Source organism: Mustelus asterias, chromosome 23 (assembly GCF_964213995.1).
Source record: "Mustelus asterias chromosome 23, sMusAst1.hap1.1, whole genome shotgun sequence".
NCBI lineage: Eukaryota > Metazoa > Chordata > Chondrichthyes > Carcharhiniformes > Triakidae > Mustelus > Mustelus asterias.
This window is the reverse complement of record NC_135823.1, coordinates 69,620,022-69,634,424: the sequence shown is the minus strand read 5'-3', so window position 1 is coordinate 69,634,424 and position 14,403 is coordinate 69,620,022. Positions and strand designations below refer to the sequence as shown.

The following is a 14,403-nucleotide window of genomic DNA, read 5'->3' as shown; positions in this document are numbered from 1 at the left end:
GAATTCCACAGATTCACAACCCTTTGGGTGAAGAAGTTCCTCCTCAAGTCAGCCCTAAATCTGCTCCCCCTCATGTTGAAGCCATGCCCCCTAGTTCTGATTTTACCTGCCTGTGGAAACAACTTAAAGAGAAAATGCTGGAAAATCTCAGCAGGTCTGGCAGCATTGGTAAGGAGAGAAAAGAGCTGATGTTTCGAGTCCAGGCGACCCTTTGTCAAAGCTTTGAGATTTTCCAGCATTTTCTCTTTTTGGTTTCAGGTTCCAGCATCCGCTGTAATTTGCTTTTAACCAGTGGAAACAACCTCCCTGCTTCTATCTTATCTATTCCCTGCATAATGTGGTATGTTTCTATAAGATCTCCCCTCATTCTTCTGAATTCCAATGAGTATAGCCCCAGTCTACTCAGTCTCTCCTCATAAGCCAACCCTCTCAACTCCGGAATCAACCTAGTGAATCTCCTCCGCGCCCATCTGATTTTACAGCCACTATGAACAATATCTGCATATTCCATATAATAACCACAATGCTGAAACACTCTTCAACATTGCAACTTCTTTTATCTTTACAGGACAACTCCTTTGAACAGCTCTGCATCAATTACACCAACGAGAAACTACAGCAATTGTTCAATCACACCATGTTCATTCTGGAGCAGGAGGAGTACCAGAGAGAGGGCATCGAATGGAACTTCATTGACTTTGGCCTGGATCTACAGCCCTGCATTGAACTGATTGAAAGAGTGGTAAGGAGCATCAACATCATATAATCCACTGAGAGAGAGGACAGAGCCAAGGTTTCGAGTCTGAATGACTCTTCGTCAGAGCTGTGACAAAGCTCTGATGAAGGGTCATCCAGATTGGAAACATTGGCTCTATTTTCTCTCCACAGATGCTGTCAGACCCGCTGAGATTTTCCAGCATTGATTCCAGCCTCCGCAGCATTTTGCTTTTATCACTGGCTGGCCAGCATTTATTGTCCATCCCTAGTGCTGGTTAAATAGTCACGGACGCTGATACAGGCAGCTGTCGAGAAATATACATCGGGACTGGACGGATCACAAGAGAATTTTGGATGAGAACAGGCCATTCGGCCCATCTTAATTCATCCATCCAGAGAGATCCCCATTGTTTCCGAAATGATTCTTGTTTCTTTTGCCTCCACGTTTCTATTTATCTATTTGTTTATCTATTTCACTTTTTATGTGAAGACGTATTTCCTGATATCTGTTTTTAAATGATATTTTATCCACCTGAATTGGTGCCCCGTTGTTCTACTCATGCACTTTAATTAAATGTAACATTCCAAGTTGAGGGTTTCTATATAAATAACAAGTTTACGTTCCTCTAAGATTTCCTCTCTCACGTGTCCGTTCCAGGCTGGAAAAGCAAAGTCTTTGCTGTCTTCCCTCCTAATTCAGGCCTCTGGAGTTTGGGGCGAGGCTTGGGGCCCTTTGTCGTGCCAATTCCAGTGAATTTAGTGCCTTCCTTTATTGGCAGTTGGGTTGGGATTCGAGTTGCAGTCTGGTGAAAGCACCATGAGATTTGAACACTCGCACCTCTTGTATGTCCTGTTTATTTAGTGATGTAGTTCCGTATCATGGTGCTATTGCTGATAGCTGTTCTGTAGCAGTTGGACATGTTTAGTATTGAGTGTTTAGGCTCTCAATCTCCTTCAGCTTCATTGATTGCCATTTCAACACCATTCATGGAATATCTATGTTATTGAATTATCTTTCTCTCCCTCGTACTGTACATTAGTCCGTGTTTCATTTCATCTCCTTTGTTCCATCCACTGTCTTTCCCAACTCATTGGATAATTTCTCAACAACCTCTTCCAGTTTCTTGCTCTCACTTGTTTGGTATCATCTGCAAAACAGACTACATTATGCTGCATTTCTGATTCCTCTACATACGCATGAACTAGAAACAGGACTACTGAGCCCAATTCTTCACCCCATTCTGACATAACTCCTCTGATGAACGGTCAGGCAGCATGGTGGCATAGTGGGTTAGCACTGCTGCCTCACAACAGCAGGGAACTGGGTTCGATTCCAGGCTTGGGTCACTGTCTGTGTGGAGTTTGCACATTCTCCCTGTGTCTGCGTGGGTTTCCTCCGGGTGCTCCGGTTTCCTCCCACAGTCTGAAAGACGTGCTGGTTAGTGTGCATTGGCCATGCTAAATTCTCCCTCAGTGTACCCGAACAGTGTGGCGACTAGGGGATTTTCACAGTAACTTCATTGCAGTGTTAATGTAAGCCTACCTGTGACAATAAATAAACTTTACAACTCACTGGGCGGGATTTTATGGCCTCGCTCAAGCAAGATTGTAAAATCCTGCCTGAGACCAACAGAGATTTCCGTTCTGGGTGGGTGAGGTGGTTGGGTTTCGGCCAACATTTCCTGTCTTCCAACACATTTCTTACCCGTTCCCAGGGTCTAGTCTGAATGCCCACAGTTTTGGGTTTAGTTGTGGGTCACTGCAGTCAGTCTGGGTTTTAGCTTCCCCATGGTTAACTGGGCAGGATCTCGCCCCTCAAGATCAATGTTCGGTCCAGACGCACAACTCGGAGAAATGGACGGAAAATTTCCGCAAGACTCCAGAGGGAGCTGAGAACGTGCAGTCTGAACCCAGATATCATTACAGGCAAACACAGTGAAAACCCCAACCATTAACCAGCTGGTGCAGTCGCTGGGTGAAAAACAGCAGTGTTTCTTTAATAGGATAAGGGTGTCATTTTGAGTCAGCGATTGAGATATGTTTACATTATGTTACAAAGCCAGAAAGATCATGAACACTGCAAATCGGGTGCACTATCTGGCCCAGTGGTTAGCACTGCTGCCTCACAGCACCAGGTACCCGGGTTCGATTCCCGGCTTGGGTCACTGTCTGTGCGGAGTCTGCACGTTCTCCCCGTGTCTGCCTGGGTTTCCTCCGGGTGTTCCAGTTTCCTCCCACACTCCTAAGATGTGCTGGTTTGGTGGATTAGACATGCTACGTTGCCCCTTAGTGCCCTATGATGTGTAGGTTAGATGGATTAGCGGGGTACATATATGGGGTTACAGGGATAGGGCCTGTGTAAGATGCTCTTGTGGAGAGTTGGTGCAGACTCAATGGGCCGAATGGCCTCCTTCTGCACTGTATGACCATTCTATGACCATTTTCTGATGTGAAAGATATCACGTTATTTGCAGTCCCTGCAATATCTAATTCAGGAGTTTATTCTTAAACTGTAGAGAAATAATGGGTTTCAGAACTGTTCACCTTTCTCCTGAATAATGAGAATGACTGCAATTTTTAAAACCTATTTCCCACGGCAAAATGTTTGATTTTGTTCTGGCATCATCTCATGATGACTTAGTTAAGAATTGAAATTGTGAGTGTGGAATTACAGAAACAGCTGGAATGTGGAATATTAACCTAATCATCAGAACCGTTTTGCCACAGAGAATATTCACATTACACAAACAAACCACTTATACCTCGTCTCTTTCACAAACTCATAGTTAGGAAATGTTATCAGTGATTTTTCTTTTACTCATCAAGCCTTTGAGTATTTTTTTTAAACTGATTTTCAGACGAACCCACCGGGTATTTTGGCTTTGCTCGATGAAGAATGTTGGTTCCCCAAAGCCACGGACAAGTCGTTTGTGGAGAAGGTGGTTCAGGAACTGGGCAACCACACCAAATTTTCCAAACCAAAGCAACTGAAGGACAAAGGAGACTTCTGCATTGTTCACTACGCCGGCAAGGTAGGAACCAAGCAATCAAGCGACAAGATTGAATGTGCATATCTTTTCAAAACCTAACCTGTGAAATGTGTCCAAGTAAACCTGCTGCACTATAATAATTAGAATCAGAGAGTTTACAGCACAGAAAGAGGCCCTTCGGCCCATCATATCTGCGCCAGCCACCAAGCACCGACAAAGAACAGAGATGTACAACACGGGAACAGGGCCTTCGCCCCCCCCCCCCCCCCCCCCCAAGCCCATGCCGATCATGATGCCCTCACTAAACTAAACTAAATCTATCTATTCTATCTATCAATCTATTCTAATCCCATTTTCCAGCACTTGGTCCAAAGCCTTGTGTGCTATGGCAATCAAATACTCATCTAAATGCTTCTTAAATGTTGTGAGGGTTCTCGCCTCTCCCACCCTATCAGGCAGTGAGTTCCAAATTCTCACCACCACCTGGGTGAAAAAGGTTTTTCCTCAAATCCCCTCTAAATCTCCTGCCCTTTACCTTCCCTCCGTGCCCCGCTGGTTATTGGCCTCTCTATCAAGGGGGAAAAGTTCCTTCCTATCCACCCTGTCTATGTCCCTCATAATTTTGTACACCTCAATCGAATCCCACCCCCCAGCCTTCTCTGCTCCAAGGAAAACAACCCCAGCCTATCCAGCCTCTCTTCATAGCTGAAACGTTCCAGCCTAGGCAACATCCTGGTGAATCTCCTCTGGAATAGCTGAATTTTATAATCAGCCATTGCAGACAGGGAACGGGTAAGATGGCCGACCACTAATTGGCAATTTCTCATTGTCAAAATCGATGGCACTCATCAAAGCCAGCAACTTCTTTCAAATCTAGTTTTGCTTTCAGATCGCAACATGTTAAATTTAAATTGAACTTGCCATCATTTTCCTTATTTCTTTGGCCTTGCCGTACCAGTTGTGATTGGATTGAGTTGTCGATCCAATAGTTGAGTTGAATCTATTGTTGTGTAATTGAGTGAAGCTGGTGTGAGCCGCTGGGATGGTTTCCAGGGACAGGGTTGGGCTTCTGGATCTCTCTTCCAGAGAAAATAAACAAATGTGTAGAGTCTTTGGAAAAAGAATTCTGAGGAACTATTCAAACAACAGTTTCAGGCAATTGTATATTTTCCAGCATTTATTAATTAAGGACAGACTACAGAGTCAAGGCAACATCATGAAACAATGCAAATCGCTAAGGTCTTAATGGTCTTGTTCTTCAGGTCCCGTACAATGCTGGAAACTGGCTGACAAAGAATATGGACCCGTTGAATGACAATGTCACCTCACTGCTCAATCAGTCATCAGATAGATATGTAGCGGAACTGTGGCGAGATGGTGAGAATATTATTGATAATACAGAATCCAGTGGGAATACATAAGCCATTAATTACTATTTAAAAATAACATTTTGGGCGTTTTTTTTACGTGTATTTATTAGTGTCACAGGTAGGCTTACATTAACACTGCAATGAAGTTACTGTGAAAATCCCCTAGTCGCCACACTCCGGCGCCTGTTCGGGTACACTGAGGGAGAATTTAGCACGGCCAATGCACCCTAACCAGCACGTCTTTTGGACGTAGACACGGGGAGAATGTGCAAACTCCACACAGATAGTGATCCAAGCCGGGAATCAAACCCGGGTCCCTGGCGCTGTGAGGCAGCAGTGCTAACCGCTGTGCCACCGTGCTGCCCCCGTTTTTGTGCTCAGAGATACAGAATGCCAATGCTGAGCTTTACAATCCTTCCCATTTCAGACACTTTAATAATATATATATAATCATAGAATCCCTACAGCGCAGAAGGAGCCATATGTTCATTTTAAATAAGAGAAAGTTACTAATTAACTTTTGTCACAACCGCAGCTGATAGTGCTGAGGTAGCCAAATCCCCGATTTGAAATCCATCTCAGCTGATGGTGATCTTTTATTTTACATTGTGGAAACGAGGAGGGAAAGCTACTGAACACAAAAGCACAGGAATCCAGTGATAACTCTTCAAATTCAAAAAATTAAAGAGTTTATTCAAAGAAAAGTTAAAACTCAAACTCATGCACAAGATAAAAATTACACAGTTAGAAAAATCTTACAAAGCAACCCCCAAAATGTTTTACAAAGGTACACAATCAAACCATCCTCTCTGGCAAAAGCCATCATAGATTTTGAACCATAGAATCCAGAAAATATTATGAGAAATTGCTTTTGTTTTAAACAGAAGTACAATCCACGGCATCCCAGAATAAATGATGTTGTTTTCCAAAGTGTGACTCGAAACCAGCTGTCTCTCCGGACGGATATTATCCAAACCCAGAATTGCTTTTCTTCAATTCAAAGACTTTCACAGCTCTTCCAGCACATTCCAAACACACAGGGGTTGGTTTTCAGTGGCACGTCCCCCACAGCAACTCCCCACAGCTGAAACCTTATTGTCATGAATACCTCTTTCACCCTTTTCATCTCATTCCCCCATTGCCTTCAAATCTCTCCTTGAAAACTCAGATTCCCAAATATTAAAACCTTTCATGCACCCATTTCACCACTGTGTTTGAGTCAATAAAATCTTAAAATGCCTGCTCCTGTTTATTCATGAATCGCCTGTACAATGCAAATGTTCTTTGTTACCTTTGAAATGCAAAATGCACATCAATTTCAACACTTATCTCCAAATGCAAATTTCAACACTCTTTCATTTACTTGCAAGTTAAGACCCACCATAAAGCTGCATTACAAAATACAAAAAGGAAATGTAATACCTTTAGTCCTTTATCCCTTCAACTCTACAGACAATTTGACTCCAACAACTTCACCTTTGATTAACTCTGGGTACACAGCTTTACCGTTCCCGACACAGACTATATATATATATATATATAAATATGAAACTATACACCTAACTTTACAATTTCTTAACTATTTCATCCAATTCTTTACTTATGTCATCTACATTGATGCTGCCATTCGGCCTGTTCTGGTGAGAGATATTCAATTCTATCATTGTAGAAAACCAATCTCTCCTGACAAGAGAACCAGTGAATAGTTATTACACCCTTCCAATTAATCTAAAATATATTATTTTAGGATGTACAAGTTCTTGTACAAAGCCCCAGTTAACCATACTTGGGGTTGTGTTCATTTCTAGGCACTGTGCCTTAGGAAGGGTATATTGGCCTTGGAGAATTGGCCCAGCCGAGATATATTAGAATGATACTGGATTCTAATGGGTTAAATTACATCCACAGAATAAGTTTGTGCTTTCTGAAATTTCAAAGGTTAGAGGGCAATTTGATCACTGTTTTCAAGATATAGGAACTGATAGGGTAGACCGAGAGAAACAGTTTCCATTGTTTGGGATGTTTAGCACTGGGGACAGACTAAAAATGACTGCTCAACATTTCAGAAGCACATCCGGAGAATACTGTTACTGCGAATACCAGCAGAGGTTTGCAATCTACTCTCACAAGGCAGCTGATGCTGACTCAATTTTAAACCTGGGATTTTTGTTAACCTAAGTTGCTAAGGGTGTATGGCATGTGGGAGGTGCTGTGGCGCAGTAGGTTAGCATCCCTACCTCTGGGCCAGGAGCTCTGGGTTCAAGTCCCACACCAGGACTTGTCGGCCACAGAAATCTTGAGTGGTCATGATGTGAGTCATAGAATCATAGAATCCCTACAATGCTGAAGGAGGCCATTTGGCCCATCGAGTCTGCACCGACTCTGCCAGATTGTCTTACCCAGATCCTATTATTGTAACCCTGCACATTTACCATGGCTAATCCACATAACCAACACACCATTGGAAACTAAGTTTCAATTTAGCATGGTCAATACTAGCCTGCACATCCTTGATGTGAGAGAGGAAACCGGAGCAACTGGAGGAAACCCACACAGACACGGGGAGAACGGGCAAACTCCACACCCGGGTCCCTGGTGCTGTGAGGCAGCAGTGCTAGCCACTGTGCCACCGTGCCACCCTGCGCACGGGCTGGTAATCTGCCCCTCCATCACCTCCCCACTAATCCCCAAGGGAAAGGAGAAGTGTGTGGAAAATTTGCTTAAACAATAAGGGATGCAGATGGGTGAGAAATAGATAGGTTGTTGATTAATAAGGGGATCAAGGGTTACAGGGACAAGGCAGGAGAATGGGGATGAGAATCAGATCAGCCATGATTGAATGGCGGAGCAGACTCGATGGGCTGAATGGCCTAATTCTACTCCTATATCTTATGGTTTTATGGATTTAGGTCACAGATCAGCAAATGATCCTTACAGAATAGCTAAATAGCCTCAAGGCGATAGATGGTCTACTCCAGTTCCTACAAAACTATCAATACTGATTATATCTCATTAATATTTTACAGTGGACCGTATTGTTGGATTGGACCAAGTAGCTAAAATGAGTGAAAGTGCCCAGGGAGCCTCAAAAACCAAGAAGGGCATGTTCCGTACCGTGGGGCAGTTATACAAGGAGCAACTGGGCAAACTCATGACCACGCTGCGAAACACCAGCCCCAATTTTGTGCGCTGTATCATTCCGAACCACGAAAAGAGAGTAAGTTAATACGATTGACTCCATTTTATTCAGAATGTAGTCGGGGACAGCCTCATGAGGATTCCAAACTAGAAAATAGAAGTTGTATCGCTGATATTCGATTGTAATGTTACTCATTAAGAGCTAGGAACTAATTATGTTGTGAATATATAACCCGGGGTGCTACATTCATTGTTACACTGCGGTCATGTGCTGTGTAACCATTTATCAGTCTACCAGCCGCGTGGAAAACTGCAAGAAATCCTCTCGGTGAAGCTGTAACATCTGTCGACAGTGTGTTTATATCTAATTTATCAGAGCCAGAAGACATAACAGCAGATATTTGGAATTGAGATTGTTTCTTTCTACGATAGAATGTCCACATCAATCTAAAAGCTTGTAGGAAAAGGACCTGAATGTGTGGGTTTAGCAAACTAGAGATAGATATTGAAGCAAAGGGTCATCATCAAATTTATAGCTACCATGTTTCTTTGTGAACCTTGGGTGTTTCTATCATTACACTAAAGGAATCAGAATTAACCACGTAGAATTGAGTTCAATATTAAAGGAAATTACTAGAATAGAAATATGAAGGTAGACTCTTTTCCCTGGAACGTAGGAGGCTGAGGGGTGATCTTATAGAGGTCTATAAAATAATGAGGGGCACAGATCAGCTAGATAGTCAATATCTTTTCCCAAAGGTAGGGGAGTCTAAAACTAGAGGGCATAGGTTTAAGGTGAGAGGGGAGAGATAGAAAAGTGTCCAGAGGGGCAATTGTTTCACACACAGGGTGGTGAGTGTCTGGAATAAGCTGCCAGAGGTAGTAGTAGAGGCGGGTATAATTTTATCTTTTAAAAAGCATTTAGACAGTTACATGGGTAAGATGGGTATAGAGGGATATGGGCCAAATGCAGGCAATTGGGACTGGTTTAAAAAAAAAGGGCGGCATGGACAAGTTGGGCCAAAGGGCCTGTTTCCATGCTGTAAACCTCTATGACTCTATGAATGGATTGGGATTGCACTGTGCAATATTAGGAACCAGCACATTAAAATGCTGATATGAAATTCATTTAACAAAAGCATTAGGTTGATCATTTTAAATTGGTTCACATTTTAACTGAAACAGCAAACAAGACAGGTTAATATCTTCATTATGAATGTAAACCAATGAATTTCTTATAAATGCACTCACATGTTCAACGGCCAAGTCAAAACTAAAGGTGTAAAAGTTTGTAACATAAATGCAGTGAGAGACAAGAAAAGGCCTATTGGTTCACCCAGCGCTCCCCATCCTGCACTTCACTGAATGAGCTAACAAGGGCTTTGCTCCAATAGGCTGGCAAGCTTGATGCACACCTGGTTCTGGAGCAGCTCCGGTGCAATGGTGTTCTGGAAGGCATCCGAATCTGCCGTCAAGGATTCCCGAATCGGATTATCTTCCAGGAATTCCGCCAAAGGTGAGTGAAAGTTTGTTGGTTACTGGACCAGAGTTGGCAGAGCTTCAGCAGTTGACATTATCGATGTCATTTTTCTTAGCCAAAGAATTGTGCAGAGGGCTGAATGGACGGACTCGATCTAGTCGAAAACCCTATTCTAAATACTTGTGATAGACCACTTTATGTATAATAACTTTGTTTATAAAGCTTTTCCTGATCTTATTCATTTGGCTGAGCAGAGCAAAATTTGAAGATGACACAAAACTTTGTATCATTCATAAGATAAAGGGTTTTGGCAACCAATGTCAAAAATGACATTCTTGTACAGAACCAACTTACACTGTCTAATCGTTAAACTTCGACTCGATAAATAGACTGAATTATTAAACTATAATGTTTCTTTTAGATATGAAATCTTAACGCCAGGTGCAATTCCAAAAGGGTTCATGGATGGAAAACAGGCCTGTGTACTTATGGTATGTAATGTAATGCTGTTAAGGACCAGATCAGAAACTCCAAGGTGTTTTGTGAAGTTAGCCTAGACCCTAACTTTACATTTGATTCTGGCATTGGGATGAGCGTAAGGTGTTTCACTCTAGGTATGATTCCAGTGACCCACTAGGGAGCTTTTATCAAAACAAACTTTATTCAAGAACACAGTTAGAATACAACAAAAATAATTAGCATAACTTTTACCAATTAAAATACTTAAACATGACAATGTATAATTCTTAACAGCTAGCTATCTCTATTGTTCCCATTTAGCAGAATCCCCCATAGATATAAATCCCTTCTTTAAAACCAGTTAGCATGGAAAGCAAAGATGCTCATGTATGTATTAGATATCCAGCCATTTGACACTTCTGGTGAGTGATCCAGACAGATATTTGTCTTCCGATTCTCATGCAGAAACTTACAGAAAAAGCTCCAAACCCAAACCATAGAATCTCAGAGGAAAAGACTGATTTCATGGCAGATTCCAGCCTCCACTTCAGACAGTGCAAGAGATACCGAGAAAGTGACCTCTCTCTAAAGATCCCAAAAAGCAGACTAACTTGAGTTCTCTGTGAAAGTCTAGCTGTGCCCAGTCATATGACTTTACCTGTCGATCAACCTAATTGAACCCCACTCTGAAATATCCCAAGGGAAAGCATAACATAACAGGACCCTGCATTTGTTCAGATTAAAACAAACAGTGTAGCAATTAAGATCAATTATGCTGCTGCGGTGACAATAGAGGATATCGGTTGTACAGACAGAATGGTTCCGAGTACATAGAACAAATCCTGCACAAGAAACATGTCTAAAATACATTTCTTCAAGGCACAGTATCGTCATAATGCAGAGAAATAGACAAGCTGGACAGATTGTGCTGAAACCACTCCATTACCAGAGAGTTTCAGACAGTAACAGGATAGTCGGAAGTTAGTTATTTGCTGAGGAGTCAATTAACTGGCTCCCCTTGCCGGTTCCCCACCAATTCCTGCATTTCCCATTGGAAATTATGAAAAGTTGAACATGCCCAAAATGATTTGAGTGGGTACACTCAAAGGATACGTTAATATCGGTTATATAACGCCCAATGCGTTTTCACAGTTACTGTCACAATGAGTTAACGCATCGGGAGCACCTTTGCTGTTTTTAGATTGGAAAGTTAAACTTGCACAATCCAGTTTGTGCTGGATCTTCCACATCGATTAATTTGCAATGAAAAAAAAGTTAATTTCAACTAAACATTAATCGCTAATTATTAGATGGACCTGCAAGGTATTCGCTTTGACCAAAGCAGCAATTGGGTAATAAATACCTAAAACATCCTCTTTATGTAATCTCCGTATTCTTTCTTACACAGAGTACATTTATAACCAACCAAATAAAATCCATGACCTTAACGCCGTGGTTTAGTGCAGATCCCACCGGCAGTTTTAGTAAAAAGATTACTTACTTTCTCTTTAGGTTAATAAATGGAAATTCTGAATTGTGACTATTTTAGATCAAAGCCCTGGAACTCGATTCTAACCTGTTCAGGATTGGACAAAGCAAGATCTTCTTCCGAACTGGTGTTCTGGCTCACCTGGAAGAAGAAAGAGACCTGAAAATCACCGACGTCATTATTTCGTTCCAAGCTCGAAGCAGAGGTTACCTGTCCAGGAAGTGAGCACTTTGGATTTCAGTAACTCCTAACATTTGAAATGTGCCAGTGTTCGTTTGACAAAAGTTCCGCCGGTATTTTGTACTGAAACTTGATTGTGCGCCATTGGTTTACTGATTTGTTGTCCTAAGGTGTGAGTGCAGAATGCTAATAATTCTCTGACTGATTCCAGGGCCTTTTCTAAGAGGCAGCAGCAGTTGACTGCAATGAAAGTAATTCAAAGAAATTGTGCGGCTTACCTTAAACTGCGGAACTGGCAGTGGTGGAGACTCTTCACCAAGGTTTGTTCAAAATAACGTTCGTCTGCTTGTTAATTTCTTAAAGGATCATATATATATTCTAACGTTAGACTAGAGAGCATCGTGCCTATGGTAATACCCTGGATAATAACATCAGCTTCATGGTAAATGTTAGCAGGCAGAGGAAAGAAACTCCTTCAATACCCCTTTAATGGGATGGCACAGTGGTCAGCACTGCTGCCTCACAGCAACAGGGACCCGGGTTCGATTCCCGGCTTGGGTCACTGTCTGTGTGGAGTTTGCACATTCTCCCTGTGTCTGCATGGGTTTCCTCCGGGTGCTCCGGTTTCCTCCCACAGCCTGGAAGACATGCTGATTAGGTGCAGTGGCCATGCTAAATTCTTCCTCGGTGTACCCAAACAGGCGCCGGAGCGTGGCGACAAGGGGATTTTCACACTAACCTCATTGCAGTGTTAATGTAAGCCTACTTGTGATACTAATGAATAAACTTCATTAGTGTATTGAAGTTAGCATTAGCAGGGTAAATACATGGGGTTACGGGGATAGGGGCTGGGTGGGATTATTGTTGGAGCAGGCTTGATATGTAGGTATTCTATTCTAATGATCATTAAAAAATTTATAGTAACTGTTCTTTCAATCTGTTTTTGAGTTTAGAGTTTTATGAGATCCATGATAAGAAATAGTAAGAGATTATTTGTTTACCCTTACAGGGTAACAAAAGTTCCTGCCCTTTGGTCACACCACCTAATCTGCACAAATTTACTGTCCATAAAGATATATCGTTACAAAAACCCACCCCTCTTACACCTCACTATTGTTAGGCAATGAAAATACCCAGGACGGTTGTTAGTTACATCACAAGATGTTTGTTTTTTGCTATTCTTCACATACACATTTCTCTGTAAATGTATTCAAACTAAATGTTAATTAGAATCTACTTGTACATGGCTTACGTGTCAGCATTAAGATTAGGTACATACCTCTCATTGTCTAGATCAATGATCACACAGTGAATGTTTGAGCTCAGGTCTTGCCTTTCACTCCGTCTTCTATGAGTGGGTGATGAGATGCCTGGGGTGTTCTTATTGGAAAATAACGAGGAATCTCTGGCGAATAAAGATGCGGATCAATGATCTAACATCCATTCTCTGGCTACAGGTTAAGCCACTGCTCCAGGTCACGCGTCAGGAAGAGGAGATGCAGCTCAAAGATGATGAGTTGCAGAGAACCAAAGAAAAGCAACAAAAGGCAGAACTTACTCTTTCAGAACTTGAAAGGAAGCACACTCAGGTAAGATCATAGCACCGAATTTACCGAGACCGAATGGCCTCCTTCGTTGGGCGAATGGCCTCCTTTCCTCCCATAGTCCAAAGATGTGCGGGTTAGATTGATTGGCCATGTTCAATTGCCCCTTACTGTCAGGAAGATTGGCAGGGTAAATACTTGGGGTTATGGGGATAAGGCTTGGGTTGGATTGTTGTCGGTGCAGGCTTGATGGGCCAAATGGCCTGTAGGGATTCTATGATTGAGGTATGGGAGCTAAAATGATTTTAAAAAAGGGCGGCATGGTGGCACAATGGTTAGCACTGCTGCCTCACAGTGCCAGGGAACCGGATTCAAATCCAACCTCAGGTACCTATCCGTGTGGAGTTTGCACTTTCTTTCCCGTGTCTGCGTGGGTTTCCTCCAGGTGCTCCGGTTTCCTCCCACACTCCAAAGATGTGTGAATTAGGTGGATTGGCCATGCTAAATTGACCCTAGGGGGATTAGCAGGGTAAATGTGCGGGGTTATGGGAATAGGTCCTGGGTGGGATTGTTTGGTACAGACTCGATGGGCCGAATGGCCTCCTTCTCTGCTGTAGGGATTCTATGATATCTACTCCACGATAACATCCTATAACAGGGTTCACTTGGAACATTCAACTAAATTGCAACGAAACATGCATTTTCGTTGGCTTAAAGATCATCAAGATCTGAACAAGTCGGGCAGAGGAGTTTTCAAGGGATCCAGTAAATAAATGTTGCTTCTGTGCTTTTCCTTTTTGTTAATTTGAAGTATCTTCAATAACTAAAGTTTTTTGACTTGCACATAACGCACAAAGGGTGGAATTTTCCTGTCCCACCTGCCACAGGAATCGGAGTGGGTGGGACTATGGACCATGCAGAGGTGTTAAATTGTAGATGTGTTTGGAATACAGCTGTGCAAGGGATGATTAAGTATTCTATTATTTTGCTAATAGGCTGTGCCAGTTCTAAGATAGTGTAATGTTGTGTACCCGTC

At 42.4% G+C, this 14,403-nt stretch overlaps 1 protein-coding gene across 2 annotated transcripts in view; it reads left to right on the top strand.

Annotated features, from left to right (window-relative positions):
* The window catches only part of myh11b (myosin, heavy chain 11b, smooth muscle), a 169,961-nt gene that overhangs the window by 112,980 nt on the left and 42,578 nt on the right, over window positions 1-14,403 (top strand). For both annotated transcript variants that reach the window (XM_078240910.1, XM_078240911.1), the window contains exons 13-21: window positions 569-742; window positions 3,576-3,749; window positions 4,970-5,084; window positions 8,104-8,294; window positions 9,610-9,731; window positions 10,117-10,186; window positions 11,704-11,864; window positions 12,035-12,143; window positions 13,281-13,412. In XM_078240910.1, the coding sequence (XP_078097036.1) occupies window positions 569-742; window positions 3,576-3,749; window positions 4,970-5,084; window positions 8,104-8,294; window positions 9,610-9,731; window positions 10,117-10,186; window positions 11,704-11,864; window positions 12,035-12,143; window positions 13,281-13,412 (1,248 nt within the window). The remainder of the gene's footprint in view (window positions 1-568; window positions 743-3,575; window positions 3,750-4,969; window positions 5,085-8,103; window positions 8,295-9,609; window positions 9,732-10,116; window positions 10,187-11,703; window positions 11,865-12,034; window positions 12,144-13,280; window positions 13,413-14,403) is intronic.